Raw genomic sequence first — 20,250 nt, 5'->3', positions numbered from 1 at the left:
AAACTTGTAAGAACTGTTGGAGGAGGCTTTGTTCACACATTCCAGTACTTGTCCCTACAGAGAGTACATTATCACACATGTCATTATTTGGGATTGTCAGAAGAAGCAAAACACTCCAAATATGGGAAGAGCATATACAATCCATGCATTTATACAACGATAGACTGTCCCTTACATGTAAAAATGTTCACTTGCTGATCTGCCACAATTATGTGTAGAGCTCTAGTCCCATCCCATTACGGGAATTTGGTTTTTTTTAAACTTTTACAAATTTTTTTCTTAACCAGCCTCCTGAACGAGAAGGCGGCTTGCCACGCCATGTTGGGAACAAAACTGAATGTGCCTTGCTGGGATTTCTTTTGGATCTAAAACGAGACTATCAAGATGTCAGAAATGAAATCCCAGAGGAAACCTTATTTAAAGTGTACACTTTTAATTCTGTGAGAAAATCCATGAGTACAGTGTTGAAAAACAATGATGGCAGTTACCGAATGTTCAGTAAGGGTGCCTCTGAGATTGTCCTTAAAAAGTAAGTGCTTTTTTTAAAAATATATATTCCAGAAATTGTTAGTACATAGAAGTAGCTAAACTTTATATAGCTTTCTGGCTCCTAAGACTCATCTTGCCCTAGTACAGTATGATAGCCAAGTACTGATGTCCTCCATGCTGCTTTAGAGTGGGCTGTAAAGCTCCACTACCTTGAGACTTTCTCATTCTGCCCCACTCCAGATCCTTGTGTGCAATATGCAGTCAGATCTTTTTCTAAAGCTGTCCTTTCCCTGAATCTGTATACATGTGAACTTGAAATAAGGATTTCACTCCCAAGATTTTGTGACTGTTTAAAGACTGTTCCAAACTTTACATCTGATCTGGTTGTTGCATGGAGGGGGTCCTGGTGAGCCGCGCAGATGGCTTATGATTCTGTGTTCGTTGTTTATGTTGAATTCCCAGCTGAAAGCTAGAACTGTGATGAGGCCTTGCAGAAGTTAGCTGGCAGATACTGGGTTTCAGGCATGCAACAGAATGCCATCCGTTCTCTTTTATGTCATGCTATCCAGTACTTGAGGTAAAAGAATGAATACTTTATTACCGGCACTGACATGCTTCATTACAGATACAGGAGATGCGTTTAAGGTCAGAATGAGATTGCCTGATGCATGACCTACCAGAGAGAAAAGTGTTCTTATTTCATCTAATTTCCAGGGGAACCTTAATGCCATTATAATTGATGACTAGCCTTCCTCTCTATTACAAAGTACCAGGATTATAGTAATATAGATATTCACAAACTTCAGTTTGTGACCATTTCTGAGACCATTTATGAGACGGTATCCAGTTGCGTTCTGCAGCTTCTGTTATGCCATACCGTTATTTACTGCGGAAAAAAATAGAGCAGCAGTCAACATTTATTTTTTCCACTACATGTAAAGCCAGCTTCTCTTCTGTACATTGAATTCTATGGGGAAAAGAGAACCTTCCCGTCATATTCTATTCTTTCTTTCCTATATGCTCTTCCTAACCAGAGAGTGTAAGGAAAATCCCTGATGCAAGTGGGCTTAACTCTTGGTAGCAGCTCAGACTTTTTGGTCCCCCCTGTGCAAAAATTTTTGTAACCTTTGGATTTCCTCCTTCATTGTGATTGACTGCCCGGTGTTTGGACATCAGCTACCAAATCCTCTGGTGAAATGTGGTCAATCACAGAAGAGGGGATAGTCTGAGGTGGGGAAACCTTGACTTTAGCACTGAGCTCCTCCTCTGTGACTTAATACAACTAATTTACTAATTTATAACATTCCCTGCCAGCATAACAAAAATAGACACCAGAATGCTTGTTTTTTTCTTTTTATAAAGATGTAAGTAGTCAGACAATGCAAGGCCTTGTACTCGGCAGGTTGTTTGCTCCTCTATTATCAAATGAAAAAATAGCTCAGCATTCTGTATGTTGAATTCAATGGGGAACGGAAGACATTCCAATCCGTGTGCGTTTTTGTTTCCATTACACACTGCAGTCACACGACCTTTGGGGGAACATATATATACGGCCGCAAGCTCGCAGCCGTATATACGACCCCCATAGGCCGGCAATGGACGTACGGAGCGGTACGGTGCAGCATAAGTTTCTCATGTCCTGTGCGGCTATAGGGTAACAGCACCTGATGCATTCCAGTGATGTAAAATAAAGCTTTCATTTTAATTCTGTCCTTTTAGGTGCTTCAAAATTCTCACCGCAAATGGCGAAGCCAAAGTCTTCAGACCGAGGGACAGAGACGATATGGCGAAAAGAGTGATCGAACCTATGGCATCTGAGGGCCTGAGAACAATATGCTTGGCTTACAGAGATTTTCCGGCAGGAGAACCGGAGCCTGAATGGGAAAACGAAAATGATATATTGAGTGGTCTCACCTGTATTGCTGTTGTAGGCATTGAAGACCCTGTCCGACCAGAGGTGCGAAGGCAGTGAAGCCACGTTTTCCATATAAGAATATATAACTATATACAATCATTATCTTTGGAGGCATTAGGATACCCGTTTGTGTAGTAATTTTAGCTTGTATTGTCTTCCTCTTTCATTAGGTACCGGATGCTATAAGAAAATGCCAGCGTGCTGGTATTACAGTACGTATGGTTACAGGGGACAACATAAACACAGCCCGTGCTATTGCCACCAAATGTGGAATACTTCACCCCGGAGAGGATTTCCTGTGCGTAGAAGGAAAAGAATTCAACCGGCGAATACGCAATGAGAAAGGAGAAGTAACTAATGTTCACTCTTTCGCTTCCCTCCTCATTCTTGTATGCTGTATCCTTGTATGTTAACGCTTTGTTTCTTACATCAGATCGAGCAAGAACGAATAGACAAAATTTGGCCTAAACTTCGTGTACTTGCCAGATCGTCTCCAACTGACAAACATACGCTAGTGAAAGGTAATGCCTAAAGTGCTAACTGCTGTCTAGGGTTGTGTCCTCTTAAGTAATATTACAAAAATAAAATGTATGTTTGTACTTAATTTTATGTAAATTTGGTTTTCGCAAGGTTCTCTAGTTTCCTAAACTCATGAAAAATATCTCTAACTCAGGTATAATTGACAGTACAATCTGTGAACAAAGACAAGTGGTAGCCGTAACTGGCGATGGGACCAATGACGGACCTGCACTCAAGAAGGCAGATGTTGGTTTTGCTATGGTAAGGGTTTTTTTTTGGATTCAAATTAATTACCTATACTTAAAAGGATTTCTACTAATTTGGTAATGATCACCTATCCCCAGAACTGGTCTTTAAAATTTAGGGCTGTCACTTTGTACATTTAAGCCCCTGTATCAGTGTGCTTGGAGGCTACCCATTAGTGATATTAATATATATAGATACAGGATAGCTTGAAATTCATTTGAATCTTTTCCCATGACATTACATATCGGCTCCTTATTCTGCCAGCATGATCAAAAGTTAGGTTTGATCTGACTAGTCCCCCAGGTGTCACAGATAACCCATTTTAAAGGTGTAAATACCTGGTTTGATAGTTCCACTTCCACAAGATGAAATTTGAAGCAATTGAATATGTGTACTGATGACTTGTGACGTATATAGTTTTTGCATCTGGCAGAAATCTATAGACTGGCATAAAAACCCTATTCTATGTCAGGCTACATACCCACAGCATATAGTTTTATACTGGCTTAAAACATTGGATCAATTGCCTGTATTTGTCCTCTGTTTGTGTCCTGTTCCCAATTTCCCCCCCTCTCCCGTGTGTGGATGTACATGCGCTCTGTGTTTCCCAACGTATATTTGATACGTATGCAGAAGACTGGCAATTGATGTCTTTGGGTTGTTCAAGTCACTTGATTTTGTGTTACCTAGCAACCAATCCGGAAATGCAGACATGTGGATGATACCTGTGTGGCATCCAGTATTTATAAACTTCTATGGGAAGCCACAGGCCGTGAAAAGACAGAAATATGACATGCTTAAAAATAAACTGCAGATGTGACACTGATACAGACCTGAGAGGAATACAGCAGAATACATGACTGCATTGAAGAACATTAAAATGCGATAATAATGATGAAAGATGTCTGTGAAGTGCTTATAGTGTGCATGTAGCCATAGCCCCATGCTCTAGCTGCTTTCTCCTGCCTTTAAGGACATGTTCCACTTTTTTTTCTTTATTGCACCCAGCCGCATGCATTTTATATTGTGCTTCTTTAAAGTCTTGTTATCACACTGGAGATGTCATTACAGCTTCAGACTTCTGTTCCACAGTATCCATTTCAAGGTGATCTTTGTGTTGTGCAGTAACTTATGTGGACATTTGTTACCCGGCTCTATTACATTTCTCTAGAATGGAGCTTGGTGACTTAGATTTAGTTTTTATGGTGTAAGAGGGAAAAGAGGGTGCGTGTATGATGGATTTAAGATTGTTTTGCGTAGAAATGTGTAATGGCAGCTCTATACATTGTGTAACCTAAATGACTAAAAATTAGTAATTAGTTCATTGGATAACCCCTTCCATAAATCCTTCTAGTTATCACATAGTTGCTCTGTGAATTACAATCATGCATTGGCTATTGTATTACAGTATCCCTGCTATACACAGTCGCCATACCACACAGACATCATGCCTCTGTTTTTAAATGGAAGGTTTTCACTGCCAGGTTCAAAATGAATCTGGGAAAAAATATTTCATACTCTTGTTTAAATAATTATGATTACTGTTAGCCCATTTAGGCACCATATACCCCATGGCTGTGTTGTGCTGAGCCTCAGGGACTCTGCACCTGTTGGAGAGTGACAGACGTCCATTGTCAGCAGGAAAATGTGACCTGTACTTTTTGTTGAAGGTCATGTGGTGTGAACACTGATGCTGGTTAGCATGGCAAACTGAAATTTTTGGATAAGTCACTACATTTGAGTGTTGACCACATGAGGGCATTTGTGTGACCGTAGATTTTTTTCAACCCTGTAAGCTTTAGGCAAACAAAATATTCTTCTCTAATTCCATAAAGGGACAGCAGAGTAATAAGGCACTCTAATATACTCCATTTTGTATTGTTTCTATTTTTTCTTTTTTCTCCATGATGGTGCATAAATAAAAGCGGTGACTGCTCTGGGTTCCTCCTCTCATTGTCCTGGCATAACAAGGTGTAACTCACCTGGTGTAGCCCAAAATAACAAGAGATTGCAGACGACCTACATTCTGGCATTATGAAATGGACATGTCCTTTATTATTCAGTCTCTCCAGGAATCCCGCTGTTTGCTGACTAGTAGCCTATATGGACATATGGTGTGTGGAGCGTGCACTGTACACACTTCTTTATTGACATGAGTGGAGCCAAACACAACCTAATCGTGGAGCACGTTTGCTTCTCACATTTATCAGTCCTGCTTGTAAAACTACAGAATCTGCTGTCAGCACTTGGCACTGCGAGCCGAAAACACCAAAATACTGCCATCTAGTGGCCATCGCACACCATTCCCTCATTGCTGGCAGTCTTCTACAGTCCCAGTATATTTTCCCCCATAATAAATGAATACTATGGGAAAGATTTAATAGAAGTGGCAACTTCATGTAACTCCTTGTAACATGTTTTAGGCCTTCCTAGATGTCAATATTTTATTGTCTTTAGTTACATTACCAAATTCACGTGTGGACAGATCATGCTTCTCCTTTTCTCAAATATGCTACTGGTTTTGGCCCCAAAAACAAGAACATATAAACCCAGTTAGTGTCAGTGCAGCTACTGTAGATATACAGCTGAGGGCATCTGACAGGTGATCTGGTGAGGCCGTCATGTTCTGCGACACTCAATACCACCTCATGTCTGAAAATAACAGCTCGTACTTTATCTGAAAGACAACAGAGGTTTATGTTTCTGAGGCCGTGTGTAATCCATGTGGCTCATATGATGCTGAACACATTGGCTATGTACATATCTATGGGAATTGTTGCAGCATCTTGACCACATTACATACACTAAAACAAAGGCTGTTTCCATGTCCTTGTCAGAATCTTGTCATGTGTGTATCTTGGGACAAGCCATGAGCTGCAGTACACTTCTCAGTGCACATGATGCAGACGAGTGTCTGTAATAAAATGTCATTTAGTGCTTGGGGGGATGCATATGTTGTATCCAAGCTATAACATTTCTGTTTGTCACATAGGGTATTGCCGGAACAGATGTTGCGAAAGAAGCGTCTGATATTATCCTCACCGATGACAACTTTAGCAGCATTGTAAAAGCCGTGATGTGGGGAAGAAATGTGTATGACAGTATTTCGAAGTTCCTCCAATTCCAGCTTACCGTCAATGTAGTGGCTGTCATTGTAGCTTTTACAGGGGCTTGTATCACACAAGTAAGTTCTGTTACCTCGTCTGCTTTCTTTTAGTTTCCTCCGTCATATAAAATATGCAGCACTTGACAGATGACAATGCACACGGTAGTGCCTAGGCTTGGATGACTCCTCTGAGGGGAGATAAGGTTACTTTTTAGCTCCTACCTTTGTGCTAAACTGTCATGCGTTGTTACTAGGACAGGTGTTATTTTATATATTATTTTTTTTCTCTATGGGACTTGACTGTTTAATCTTTAATCTTCCATCTCTCACCTTTAATTCGCTGGTGAGATTACATTATTTTTACCTTACCGATATTTATAATGTTTAGGCTATTCGGAAAATGCTCCCAATTGTACCCAATGATCTTGGACAGAACAGCAAAGTGATCTCTGCATTGTTCCCACCCATGCTGTGTCACTTGGCATTCAAGCTCTGGTACAAGCACAATCATTGTTATGGCATTGATGAGCCCTTAATATTCCTCCATCCCAGAATATCATACATTGTATAAAACGTTACCCTGAGAGCCACTGCTAATCTATGTAACTGTGCAATGTGTTTTCATATACATATCTGCATTCTGGTTCATTTTACAGGACTCTCCACTTAAAGCTGTGCAGATGTTGTGGGTTAACCTTATTATGGACACGTTTGCATCTCTTGCTCTGGCAACTGAGCCCCCAACCGAATCTTTGTTATTGAGGAAACCTTATGGAAGGAATAAACCTCTCATATCTCGTACAATGATGAAAAACATTTTAGGTCATGCTGTCTACCAGTTAGTTGTCGTCTTCACCCTTTTATTTGTAGGTAAGTACAGTTCTGGAGCAATATAAAGGAATGTTGATAACTTGAAAATATTAAATCAAATATTCATTTCAAGTGAGAATCTAAGACATTGGAGTCATCAGCTGGTGGCTTATTTCCAAGATGCTGAAAGATGTAAACCCTTAATAGGAATTCTTGGCAAAATTTGGCAATGTATATTTCCATGGGGGGGAGGGGTTCTGCTGCTTGTGCAATAAAAACAAAAATCAATCCTTTCTGTGTTAAAGAACAGACACCAATGGTCCAGAAACCAGGCGTTTTACTGAAGATAAATGTACTTCCTGCTGCCCTATTTGTCTGTGGTCTCTGAGTCTGCAATGGATCATTGGGCACAGATATTAAATTGGCCTTTTGACCTAAAGATTTAAGCCATGTTTGACCCAGATGTATGAATATCACATTGCTGGTTTTTCAAAAGGGATTTAGGGAGCAGTAGGAGGGATGAAGGCAACTTAGGGCCAGCCCTAAAATGCTGTCATATTATGCATAATCACCTCTGAATGTGACAAGCTTATTTCCTTATGTGTGATAAAGTTTAAGCTTTTGCCTGGGCCAATACTTTGGCAATGAATATGACACCACTTTGTATTGCAGGGGAAAAACTCTTTGATATTGATAGTGGGCGAAATGCTCCCCTCCATGCGCCACCATCCCAACATTACACCATTGTGTTCAACACATTTGTTATGATGCAGTTATTTAATGAAATCAATGCAAGGAAGATTCATGGGGAAAGGAATGTGTTTGAAGGGATATTCAACAATCTCATCTTCTGCAGCATTGTATTAGGTACTTTCATCATACAGGTAAGTGCTTGCTTCACTCAATATTAAATACTTTAGGGTTAGATTGTTTTTATGCTTACAATTCGGCATGTGATACTTTTGGTTCTAGGCTGCATTACCCTGTAGCATTTAAAGCACATCCTCGTATGGGAAGCTCTAATAGTAATAAATGAGATCACCCTGAAGTGAAATTTGAAGATTAATTCTTGGAAAATTGCTTCATATCTTAGGTTTAAAATGACAAAACCGTCATGTTAAAAAATTCTTTGATCCAGGTTCCGATTCTTCTTGGGTTGATCCAGCAATAATTTATTTTTTTTATTTTTTAACAAAGCTATGGACAGATTAGACCCTTTACAACTTGTGTGGCAAGAGGGGGCATTTTGAGAAAAAGGAAATGCGCCAGAAAAGTTTCTAACATAACCTGAGCCAAAGAATGGGGCAGTGTTATACTTAAGCAGTCTGATAGTGGCTCTGCGTAAGGCCTCATGCAGATGAATGTAAACATATTTTGGATCACGGTCCCCATAGACTTCTATGGCACCTGCTCTCTGTGGGAGAGCGTACACTCTCTTGTCACACTGAAAGGATACAGGACCGTTTTCATTAATTTGCTACAGATTTTTTCTTCTAGTGAATCATGGATGGAAGTTAAGTGTTGATCATATTAGAATCCTCTAGTTGCGGTAAATGATATTTATTTGAATAGTTGCAATCCATTTCTAGTAGTTTAGCATATAGTTCAATGGCCTTAAGGATCTAAAACAAAGTGTCATTTCTGTACATCATTTTCACAGGGATTTAACTTTTGTGGTTTCTTGGCCTTCTCTTCTAGATCATTATTGTGCAGTTTGGTGGAAAACCTTTCAGTTGTACAGAGCTGACAGTAGATCAATGGCTGTGGTCAGTTTTCCTGGGTATGGGGACATTGCTCTGGGGCCAGGTAAAGTAAATGTTTATACTCCCGATGATTTGCCGTTGTACAGTTGATAAGTATTTTGTGACCTGCTCTCCATGTATGGTGGCTTTTCTAGCTCTAAACCAATTATGGGAATTGTGGTTCTGTTTTATTACTTGCACTCAGATCATTACTTTAATGTGATCTTTACCTTTATTTAGCTGGTAACAACAATACCAACCAGTCGCTTAAAGTTCCTCAAGGAAGCTGGTCATGGGACACAGAAGGATGAGATACCAGAAGAGGAGCTTGCTGAAGATGTGGAAGAGATTGACCATGCTGAAAGAGAGCTACGTCGTGGTCAGATCTTATGGTTTAGGGGCCTGAACAGAATCCAAACTCAGGTATGGTCATGAGTGAGGCAAAAGTTGTGCGTGGGAGGACATAAATTCTAAGGGCTCGCAGCTAATTTGCTAGGGCTTATAGGTTGCAATGTGAGTTGTATGTGTGATCTCTCCCTTGTCTATATTTTCCTCAAACCGCTTGAAAGAATTTCTTTAGTTTCACATGATCTTCCTTTACCTTTCTTCAATTTGCTTTTTATTAGCTGCTCTATAAAGTGCCTTTTTCTCTTTTTGCTTTTTTTTTTTATTTTTTATTTGTTGTAGATGGGATGGTCCTTTCTCTTGTTCTATCTCTCTCTTGCTGAGCAAGCTGTCACAATCTCTGATTCCTTGCAGATGGATGTAGTGAATGCTTTCCAAAGTGGAAGTTCCATTCAGGGGGCTTTAAGGCGGCAACCCTCCATCGCCAGCCAGCATCATGATGTAACAAATATTTCTACCCCTACACATGTAGTGTTTTCCTCCTCTACCGCTTCTACTACTGTGGGGTGTGAGTGTGTGTTCCTAAGTGCATGAACTTAACACATCCTAATTCACACACCTAACGTTTCTCATTTTCTCCTCAGTAAGCTCATTGTTCAGGCTGCTCATAAAGCTTTCCCTTCACAAGGATAATACACCCCATGTCTTTTATTTTTAGAGGGCTATTTAACTGGTTTCACTATTAGTAAATGCAAGCTTTAAAGTATGAGATCCTGCACGTTTTTTTTTTTTTTTTTTTTTTTTTAATTCGCTTCATCAATTTCCATTTTATATGGATGTATATGTATTTATTGAAAACTATGTCCTAGTGAATTTTCGAGTATATACCTGATGTTGTGGCTGTTGGGCTCAGACACTCTGCTTTGATACACTGGTCTATAAAGATGAATCCTTAAATGGATTGAAAAGAAAGGTCCACCTTTGCAGTCAGTTTTTGTTTTATTTATTGCAGACTACAAACGATTGTATTCTCTTGTATCTGTACTCTACTGCTAGCTAAACCTGCTCCAGATAGCATGGAGGAGATCATGGTTAAAAGCACATATTGCTGAGGCTTTGTTTTTGTAGTCTGTCATGAAGATGCATATCTCTTATGATATAAGAAATGATAGGAGCTTTTTAAATGTGATTATTTTGAGTTATTTCTCCAGTAGGGCAGTAGATTGACCCTTGCCTTTATTGTAATTTATCCAACTTTCGAAAGTACTTTGTTTCAGTTTCCTGCCATATTCAAGTGCATAAAACATATGACACCACAATGTGACTAACATACGAGTGTTTAGTTACAACTTTGTTTATGTTGGTCTGTGGATCAATGACTTGGTCAATTACTCCCTAGAAATCACTGACAAGGCGCGTTTTCACTCTATTTTTGATGCAAAGCTTGTAGTTTTTATATATATAAAAAAATTAAATCCCTGAACACGAAACTACTACAGACCCTATGTACAATATCCGTATGGTTATGCGCTGTAAGTAGAGAACAGACATTTCATAAAGCCTTACCAGTCTAAAATAGAATAAAACATTGTGGTGCAGTTCGAGGCTCATATTTTGTAAAATTCTGCAATTATAAATTGGTCCAGGATCTGTTCACATTTATGGCAAGTGCCAGGTATTTCACCTATTTTTAGCTGTTCCTTTTATTTTTTTTATCAGGGATTTTTTTTCATTTGCTTTTTATTGATGCAAATTGAAGAGTTGCACTGTGCCATAGGTTAGGCAAGATCGAACCCTTGCACCACTGCTGCTAAACTTGGAATTTTTAGTGTAATCCTCTTTGTCTACACTTTCAAGCCCTCAATGCTAGAAAGCCATCAAATTGTATGATGGTGCATATGTGTGTAGGATTTCATACCACTACCATCACACAAATATGACACTAATGCTCCTAACACAGAATTGTAGCTGGACAGTCAGTGTCTCGTCTTCTTATAGCACAGGGTAAATTCGATCAAAGACAAGAATATGTTGTTAAGCAGGAATGTCCAGTTCTTCACACCTATATTGCATAGATGTTGGCTCCACATTGAGTTTTCTGTCCTTTTATTTAGTTATATTGTGCAGGCTTGTGCTACATAAAATTCTTGACTACTTAAGAAATTGACTTGTTTGAGTCTTTACAGCTTCTGTATAATGAAGATTTCTATTAAGTGGCAACTTGTGAACCCACTGTTAGTAGTGAGCCAGATCCTACCCTGTGGCTTCTTGTCAGTCAGAGGGACACTTACCATTGGCATGCTGTTTTTAAGGACTGACACAACTTCAAAGAATTTCACAGCATACCTGAGGAAATGGTGAAAGGTTTAAAAGTGCTTCTCAGAGCACTGGAATATCAGTAATTAAATGCAAAAGGTGAAACTCGTATATTATATAGTGTCATTACATACACAGTGAAGTTTTCTGTAAATGTTGAAGATCACTGCTTACAGCCAAAAAAACCCCCAAAAGTCGTCACCTCAGTAAGTTACAATATTAAAGTCCAACTGAAAAAAAAATTTTGACCACAAATGTTGGCCTAGTGCAAATAATGTATAGTAAAGGCACTCAATACTTGGTTGGGACTTTTTTATATGCATGACAATCCTGTGAATGCTGCAGTTATCCCAGTTGCCACACTTCCTTCTTTCCACTCGACTTTCCATTAATATGCTTTGATACAGCACTCTGTGAACATTTGGCAATGTCCTTTGTGGTTTGCCCTCCTTGTGGAGTGTGTCAATGACGGTCTTCTGGACCTCCGTCAAGTCAGCACAATTGTGTCGCCTACTGAGCCCAACTAAGAAACCTTTTGAAACCTTTGTGAAGCCTTTGCAGATGTTCTGTGTTAATTACAATTTTTCTGAGATAATGAATATTGGTTGTTCCTTGGCTGTAATCCATAATCGTCAACCTTAACCAACTTTGTTTAGCTGTTAACTGCGATCAGTATACAGTTAGCGTCTCTTTAAAACCAGCAAAGGAGCTAAGGAGAAGTTCCAAGATATCTAGGACCACACTGCACATCACACACCATAGACCAGTGGTGGCGAACCTATGGCACGGGTGCCAGAGGCGGCACTCTGAGCCCTTTCTGTGGGCACCCAGGCCATCACCCCAGAATGAAGTTCACCAGACAGAACTCAAAGAATCTGCCTGGAGAATCTTCCTACAATGATAGGTGAATTTGCCCTCCTCCTTTCAACTGGGTTGGTGTCATTGGGAGGCTGAACGATTGAAAGTTGTCAATGAACAAGGAGAGATACATTGCTGCTTAAATTGCTGCGCTGGCACTTTGCAATAAATAAGTGGCTTTTGGTTGAAGTTTGGGCACTGAGGCTCTAAAAGGTTCGCCATCACTGCCATAGACCGTCAAAAGGGTCTCTGGGCAAATTAACCATTTCACAGCTAGCCAATGGGAAAAAGGCCTCCAAAATCCATCATCCTTTCAATTCATGTTGTGCCTTTTGCAGAGCTGAACTAGGAAATAAATACAATACAGATATACAAATAGCATTGATTTTAAAAATTATTGAATGCATCATCTAATTGCATAAAACCGTAGTCTGTGTCCTGAATAAATATATAACCTGATTGTATGAATTAGAAATTTAATGTATATTTATAATTAAATAGTCCCATAAATAAAACAAAAAAATTTGCCTGGGAATGAAGCGGATAACAAAGCAGTTTAAAGGACATCTACCATCAGATTTACTGAAGGTAGATGTCCCAAATTTGCTTGTCCTGTATGTAAGGGAATGATCTTGCATTTTTTAAGTTCTGGGACATCGGCAGTGTTTTAAAATAGACTTTATGAAGATATTCAAATGAGCCGAAGGCCCTCTGGGCTAGGTCACCCAAGCGGCTCTCTGCTCCTGCTATTATATGCACACCCTCCTCTGTGTTCACTGCACCTGGTCCCACCCACCGACCTGCTGACTTTACGATTGGTTGGTGGGGCCAGGTGCCATGAACTCTGAGGGGGCATGCATATATTAGCAGGAGGTGGAGCCGAGAGGTGCTCGGGTGACGTAGCCCTGAGCACCTCTGACTCGTTTGAAGATCTTCATAAATTTATTTTTAGGGCACTTTCACATGGTGCGTTTTCATTGCGTTTTAAAACGCATTAGAACAGATGAGAATAGTTGATTTTGCCTTCTTATATTGTTTACACTTGCATTTATAAAACACAATGTTAACACATACTTTAACACATCAATGCATGTGTTAACATTTTGTAAACACAAGTGTTAACAATAATGTAATTCGGCAAGTCACCTCTGCTCAGCTGCTGTATTGCATTTCAAAACCCAATGAAAACGCACCTTATGAACTCGCCCTTAGAACAATGCTGATGTCCCAGGACTTCAAAAAAAGCGAGATCATCCCCTGACAGATTGGACAAGCAAGTAAGTTTGGGACATCTACCATCAGTAACTCTGACGGTAGAAGGTGTTTAACACTTGAAAAAGTTCACTGTGTAATGACTATATAATGAGTTTCACTTCTTGAATTTATTTGCTGAAAAAAAAAAAAAAGTTGGGTGTTTTCAATTGGTCAAGAAGGATCCGTTTGCTGTCAACTTAAAAAAAAATAATCTGCAGGTTTGGGAGTTTCTTTGAAGGCAAACCTGGTATATACTCGAATATTTACATTTTTGAAATCTTCAAGATCTTTTGTTTTCTTTCTGCATGGTTTCTGCAGCTTCAAGTTCATTGTACCATCCAGCTTACATATGCTTGGCTTCATAGTTGGTATCCTAATTCCTGGCATGAGAATTGGTTTACCTGTTGTGCTAATGGTTTAATTTTTTTTTTCCTCTTAAATGTATCTGTGAAGAAAAAAAAACACTTGAAACACTTTTTTTTTTTTGCACACGCTCTGAAATATTTTTGCAGCACCAAGTGTTGGAATTACATAGAACTGACTAGTGCTTGGTAACTATTGCTGTGCCGCAGTTCCGTCACATACGTTACCTGCCACAAACCATCAGTGTCGGCTTCAGTCTAGATTGACCAAATGTTTATTCCTTTATTTTTACAGTATGTTGCAAGTCCACACTGCATTTTGCACAGTTTGAGCTCATTGTTTAGTATTTGTGAGATCAGATTCACATTAAAAAAAAAAAAAACATTTTCTAGCAAAGACCAATTCTGCTTTTTTTAATATATTGTCTGTCTTGTTTTTTTACCTTGTGACCTTCAGATTCGAGTGGTGAATGCATTTCGTAGTTCTTTGTACGAAGGACTGGAAAAACCTGAGTCACGAAGCTCTATCCACAATTTCATGACACACCCGGAGTTTAGAATAGAAGACTCTGAGCCTCATATTCCGCTCATTGATGACACGGATGCTGAAGATGATGCTCCCACAAAACGTCACTCTACTCCACCACCCTCTCCAAATAAAAATAACAATGCGGTCGATAGTGGAATACATCTTACAATAGAACCGAACAAGTCAGCTACCTCTTCATCCCCAGGCAGTCCACTACATAGTCTGGAGACTTCACTCTGATTGTAAGATGAATGTTAAGATTCTAGCTGATTTGCAAAGAACACTGGGTCCTTTCCACACATTACGACGGGCAGGTGAGCGAGCCTGCCTTATGGACTTCAAATGAAGACACACTTGTATGAATGTAGATTTATTTTTTTAAAAAATGCTTTCTGCCAGACTGAGGGTGCTTTTCTCGGGAAGGAAAGGGATGGGCTTATCGGGATGACCTCTGACTGATAAATCGTAACCCAGCAAAAGTGACCTGCAGAACATCAGTTACACTAAACAATCATTGGCCTGGACAGTGTGTTAGCGATGCTCTAGTTTCTATTGATCCTCATTATTATTATTTCTGGGGCCCTGGGATGTTCATTTGATTATTTATGTTATAAATGATACAGATCTGTTTACAAGGTTTATAGATATTTTGTTCCTGTTCATAGAAGGGAAGTATCCTTATATATGATGAAAAAAATGTCCTTTAAACACTGCTGTATTTTGAGAAAAAGGGGTGTTTCTATTGAAATTGTTCTAAATTCTTGCCTGCAATTTACTTGTTGAATATTGTAGATACATTTAATAGCCAAATAGGAAAAAAAAGAAATAACACTACTGCTTCTGAGAAAAGTGAGCCCCAGTGTTATCGTGAAAATTATGGCCTCTCCTTAGTTTGTTTAAAGAGAAAAAATGTTTAATTCTGACTGGTTTTCAAATTATTATTTTGTTGGAAAATAATGATAAAGAATTTTTTTGGTTTTGTTCCAGAGTAAAATGGAATTTGTGAATTGCAGGACATCAATGTGTGACGGATCTTGCTTGAAATCTTTTTTGCTATCTCCGTCAAAATATATATATAAAAAAATCAAAATACATCAAAATTAGTCGTCTTAATTTTTATTTTTTTTTGTTTGTCTAAACATGTTAGTTTTAGAACTGTCTTGGTGAACTGTGAGTGGAACCGTGTTGATTTTCTAATAAATCTTTAGATGACCTTCATACAGCTTGAGAGGCTGTTGGCATTTTGGAAAAAAAATACTACTAGGTAGTAGTAAAGTCATACATGTTTTCCTTTTTTGTTTTTGAAACTTGTTTGTAAACACAATAAACATGCCCTTTTATTAAATACACGCGCAGCAATGTGTTCTTGCCAGTGGTGCCAGCATTAAAGGAAATCTACCATCAAAATCCATCATGATACACCGTGGACACTTACACATAGATGCAGGCACTGTGATTGTGGTAATCTTCCTATATTTGTTCTCTATGGCCTCCCTCATCCATTATGATAATGAGCCTGAAGGGCTTTGGCTCCAGCTTATTATCATAAAGTTAAAAGTTTACCTGGATCTATGAGTAAGTCCCCCAAGGTTTTGATGGTAGATTTCCTTTAAGTGGTTGTATATATTTAGCCAACTAATGCTGGTGTCAGTGTATAATAAAGGGAAAATGCTATTCCAGAAAACATCATTCCATGTGTTGTTTGAGACTTCTCCAGGGTTTGATTAAAAAAGAAATATTTTGCACATATAATAATAACTTAACATTACAGGTTCATGAGGTTCGAAAAAAAAAAAAAAGTCCAGGAAAGAGCATTATAAAATTCACAGCACACAAAGGTTCAGAATCCTCTAAAGGAAAAAAGGTGGGTTTATCCAATACTTCTAGCAACATGGGACTCTTCAAAAGGACAAGTGTCCCCTTACTTACTAATTGATGTACAGCCAGATGGATCATGCATCCTCTTGTTCCATTCAATGTCTATTGGAGTGTCAGAAATAGCTGGGCTCAGCACTTGCTTATCTCTAGTACTCATCCTGTAGGAGAGTGCCAGAGATAGTGATGAAACCTAGCCAAGCACAACAATCTGCTATCATAGACCTTGAATGGAGACACAAGTACAAAGGTTCAACCTGCAGCTTGGTCAATTTATAAGGAAGGGCGCTCTCAATCTCAGTTTTGGTGGGGAGGATCCTAGCAGTTTCCTGCTTAACAGATTATCCGCTACAGTGTTCAGGTCTGTATTTTCCAGCAGCATTTGTACACTTTGAGTAGAACATACAAGAGAGAAATGGAACGCTGAAAAAACTGCAATCTTCAATGTTGTAGACCCTCTCCTGACTGGTTAGAATACTGGTGTGAAAGCGGAACTTGCTACACATGCACCGATACTTACAAAGATGAACAGAAAACACTCGTGTATAATATCCTATGTGCGGCATTCATAAATGTCTATTTTTCTACACTAGCGAATTTGAGATTTCTGGGACACTAAGAAAAATTGTGTATGGGAGACCCTTAATGCATTGCTCTACATGTAGCATTCAATAGCAGTGCACAGAATGCATTAGATTGGAGTCTATAAGTTGTGATTGTGCAACTCCCGGGCCCCAAGTAATTGAATTGGCTGTATTATGGGTAAATTTGCCTCTGTGTTTTAATTCAAACCTGGATCGAAAAACAAAAATATATCTCAATTGAAACCTATATATACTGAGCCAAAATACTGCTAAGTGGCTATGACCTTACTGAAAATCTGCTACACTCAACTGAATTCAAAATGCAAACTCATTATGTGAATGCGGCCTAAGTTTTTATAGGCTGTGTTTGACATTTCTGGGACACTTATGTCAATCAGTCCCATAGAAGTGAAATGAGGATCAAGCATACAACATCACGCTCTACGTCATGCATGTCTTTTCACCCCCTGCCACTGACAGTCTGTAATAGGAATGCAGGATAGTCACTATGTATTGAATGAGGGATCAGACTCCCTAAGGAGCTTTAAAATAGTCCCACAAAAATTTTTTGAACGTCCCTAAAACTTTGAATAAACGTGTAGAATGTTCCTGTTTCCAAATTTATTTTTTTACTTATTCAAATATAAAAATTATCTGAAACAGGAGGACCCTGTCATTATTTGTTACATTGGGACCCCCATACACACTTTGTGTACCTGTATTGATTCATGCTTGCTTACTGTTTCCTATTAGAGAATATTAGTATACTCTGTTTTGATTCTGCCAATAGAATAAGACCTTCCTTTATTAGCCCCCAAATTGTAACAGTAATGCAGCCAATTGCTTTTTGGCTCATCGTTGGGTTTGGTGAATGTATGGAATGATTTATCTTCCAGAAACAGGCGGCTAACCTTATAGGTTTGTCTAGTTCCATTGCTGCTACAGAAAACTTGTACATAATTGGTAAAAAGCATAGAAATACCTTGATACCACTTGATACTCGATTAAAACTCTCTTGCCTGCAGCTCACCTCACTATTACAGGTTACAGCTAAATGCACCTTCTCATAGCAGTGCTAACAAAGCAAGATAACAAATGTGTGCACAACATGGATATTGTATTCTGTGTTGGTTGTGTTGCAGTGACACATGGTGGCTAGATACAGTATTGCACAATATTGTGTATAGAACATTAAAGGAGTTTGAGGAATAAATGCATTTTTAAGTTTAAAAGGCAGCCAACTTTTATTTTTTCTTTTACATGTTTCATACAGTCTGAATTGGGTAAGCAATGTACCTTTATAGTGTTTGATGTGTCGGCGCAGTCAGTTTGACATCACAGTGGCACCAGAGGAGGTCATATGGCCACTTGTGATGCAGCCAAATCTCCTGCTTTACATTCAACACTGCAGCGGATACAAACAAAGTCTTATGTTTCTATCCCTATCAGGGATAACATTCTTTCCTTATTTATATTATTGTGCATGTTTATATGCGCTTTTCTCGGAAGTCCAAATGCTTCTCTAGTCCATAGCTGTCTTTTTCCTTTAATTTACCCTGTATGTTCTGATCACACGAAGGTATGTTGTCTTTTATTTAAAGGTCATCAAGGTAACGTTTTTATTAATTATTATTAGTGTTATTAGTATTATATTAATTCCTTTGTTTTTTCAGGCTTCTTTCAATGGAGAATATTTTGTTTCATTATATTGCCAGTTTCTGTTACAATTTCGGGAATAGTCAAAAGAAACCCTTGCCTAATTTGGCTTTAGACTAGTGTGCCTATTTTCACAACTATATTTGGTGCAGTTATTCGGTGATCCATGTGCAAAAAAAATGAACTATTTGAGTAAAACCAAAAGATGTTGCCAATGCCACCTATAATCTAGTGGTTGATAGAGGTGGGTACATCATAGAATGGGAAATGCCAGGAAAGGAAGATGAAATCCAGAGGTTTCAGATTTCGCTCCCCTGTCCGACTTTCAAATAGAAAATAAATAAGACCTTATCCAAAGACTTAACTAGAGGCTTAGGGATTGTCCACACATACTTTCTTACAGTGCAACTGTAACTCCCCTTCTCTCACACACTAATCACAATCAAAAATGTAAGTAAAATATATATAAAATCAAATCGCAACCTTTCCCTAGCAGTCACATAAATATAAATAGTAAAAATCCTTAACATGTGAGCTATTGCCATGTTCCAAAATGTCCAATCTATCAAAATATAATAGAAGTGTTTAACCCTGTAACGGAAAATAGTGCCCAAAAGGCTGTACAGTCCTAAAAACGGTAGTCTTGAAAACGTCATCAAAAGTCGCAAAAAATGACACCACCCACAGCTCCGTACACTGAAATATAAAAAGAAAAGTTATTTTTTTTAAAAAAGTTATATTTGTGCCAGAAGATGGCACAGGTTTTAATTTTTGTAAATGTATGAAAACATTATAAAACCTATACAAACTTGTTATCCCCATGATCGCACCAACCCAAAGAATTAAGTAGACTTGTCATTTGGGGAGCACATTAAAACCCGTAAAGTCCAAGCCCACAAGAAAATGTTTTTTTTCACCATTTTCACTGCATTTGGAATTTTTTTTCCTGCTTCCCAGTACATGGCATGGAATATTAAATACCTTCACTACATGGAAAAATAGTTATGTATTTTTGAATATGGGGACTAAAGAAATGGAAACACAATGAAAAAGGGCCTTTGTGTTAAGAAAAAATATATTTGATACCAATTAAAAAAATAATTGGTGGTCACACACAAGCACAGCACTGCTACATCCATTGACCCAAACACCTCTTGCTTCATTCCCTTACATGAAAACACTCTGAACCCCACCCCCACCCCTTTTTATTCACAGTGCCAGCAGCAAGTTCTACTCTGGCCCCATGAGAGGAACTTTAACCCCTTAACGAATGCCATACACTTGTATACATACTATTAGCACATGCCCCATGCAGAAAGGATGTATATAAACTCCATGACAGTGGCCAACTTCAAACGGACAGATCTCCTCAACCCTGGAACGTAGGAAAACCATCTCCTCTTTTATATGAAATATATGAGTTGTGTATGGATGTTTCACAGAACCAGAGATATCCAATCTTAAGGTTTGTTTTATATATATATAATATTTTTAGATGATTATGTACAGCTTTCTATTTCCGATTGTAACTTTGAGTGGATATCTCCAGTTCTGTTACGCATCCATACACAATCCTTATATTGTAGCTGAACCTGGGAAAGGGTGATGGAATAAAGCTGTACATATTTATAACATATTTTGGTT

At 38.6% G+C, this 20,250-nt stretch overlaps 1 protein-coding gene across 9 annotated transcripts in view; it reads left to right on the top strand.

Moving 5' to 3' along the window:
- ATP2B1 (ATPase plasma membrane Ca2+ transporting 1) overlaps positions 1 to 15,836 on the top strand; it is a 57,586-nt gene extending 41,750 nt beyond the window's left edge. For 4 of the 9 annotated variants that reach the window (XM_072146541.1, XM_072146540.1, XM_072146542.1 and 1 more), the window contains exons 11-22: positions 288 to 529; positions 2,209 to 2,446; positions 2,575 to 2,754; positions 2,838 to 2,925; positions 3,078 to 3,184; positions 6,162 to 6,353; positions 6,932 to 7,145; positions 7,758 to 7,969; positions 8,784 to 8,891; positions 9,068 to 9,250; positions 9,515 to 9,673; positions 14,420 to 15,836. In XM_072146541.1, coding sequence (XP_072002642.1) covers positions 288 to 529; positions 2,209 to 2,446; positions 2,575 to 2,754; positions 2,838 to 2,925; positions 3,078 to 3,184; positions 6,162 to 6,353; positions 6,932 to 7,145; positions 7,758 to 7,969; positions 8,784 to 8,891; positions 9,068 to 9,250; positions 9,515 to 9,673; positions 14,420 to 14,731 — 2,235 coding nt within the window. In that variant the 3' untranslated portion in view covers positions 14,732 to 15,836. Of the gene's footprint in view, positions 1 to 287; positions 530 to 2,208; positions 2,447 to 2,574; positions 2,755 to 2,837; positions 2,926 to 3,077; positions 3,185 to 6,161; positions 6,354 to 6,931; positions 7,146 to 7,757; positions 7,970 to 8,783; positions 8,892 to 9,067; positions 9,251 to 9,514; positions 9,741 to 14,419 lie in introns of all 9 variants that reach the window. The other 5 variants (XM_072146545.1, XM_072146549.1, XM_072146548.1 and 2 more) reach the window with 5 other exon arrangements.
- The last annotated feature ends 4,414 nt before the right edge of the window (positions 15,837 to 20,250 follow it).

This window comes from Engystomops pustulosus, chromosome 4, assembly GCF_040894005.1.
Source record: "Engystomops pustulosus chromosome 4, aEngPut4.maternal, whole genome shotgun sequence".
Classification (NCBI taxonomy): Eukaryota; Metazoa; Chordata; class Amphibia; order Anura; family Leptodactylidae; genus Engystomops; species Engystomops pustulosus.
The sequence above is the reverse complement of the archived record's forward strand: the minus strand, read 5'-3'. Positions and strand labels throughout refer to the sequence as shown.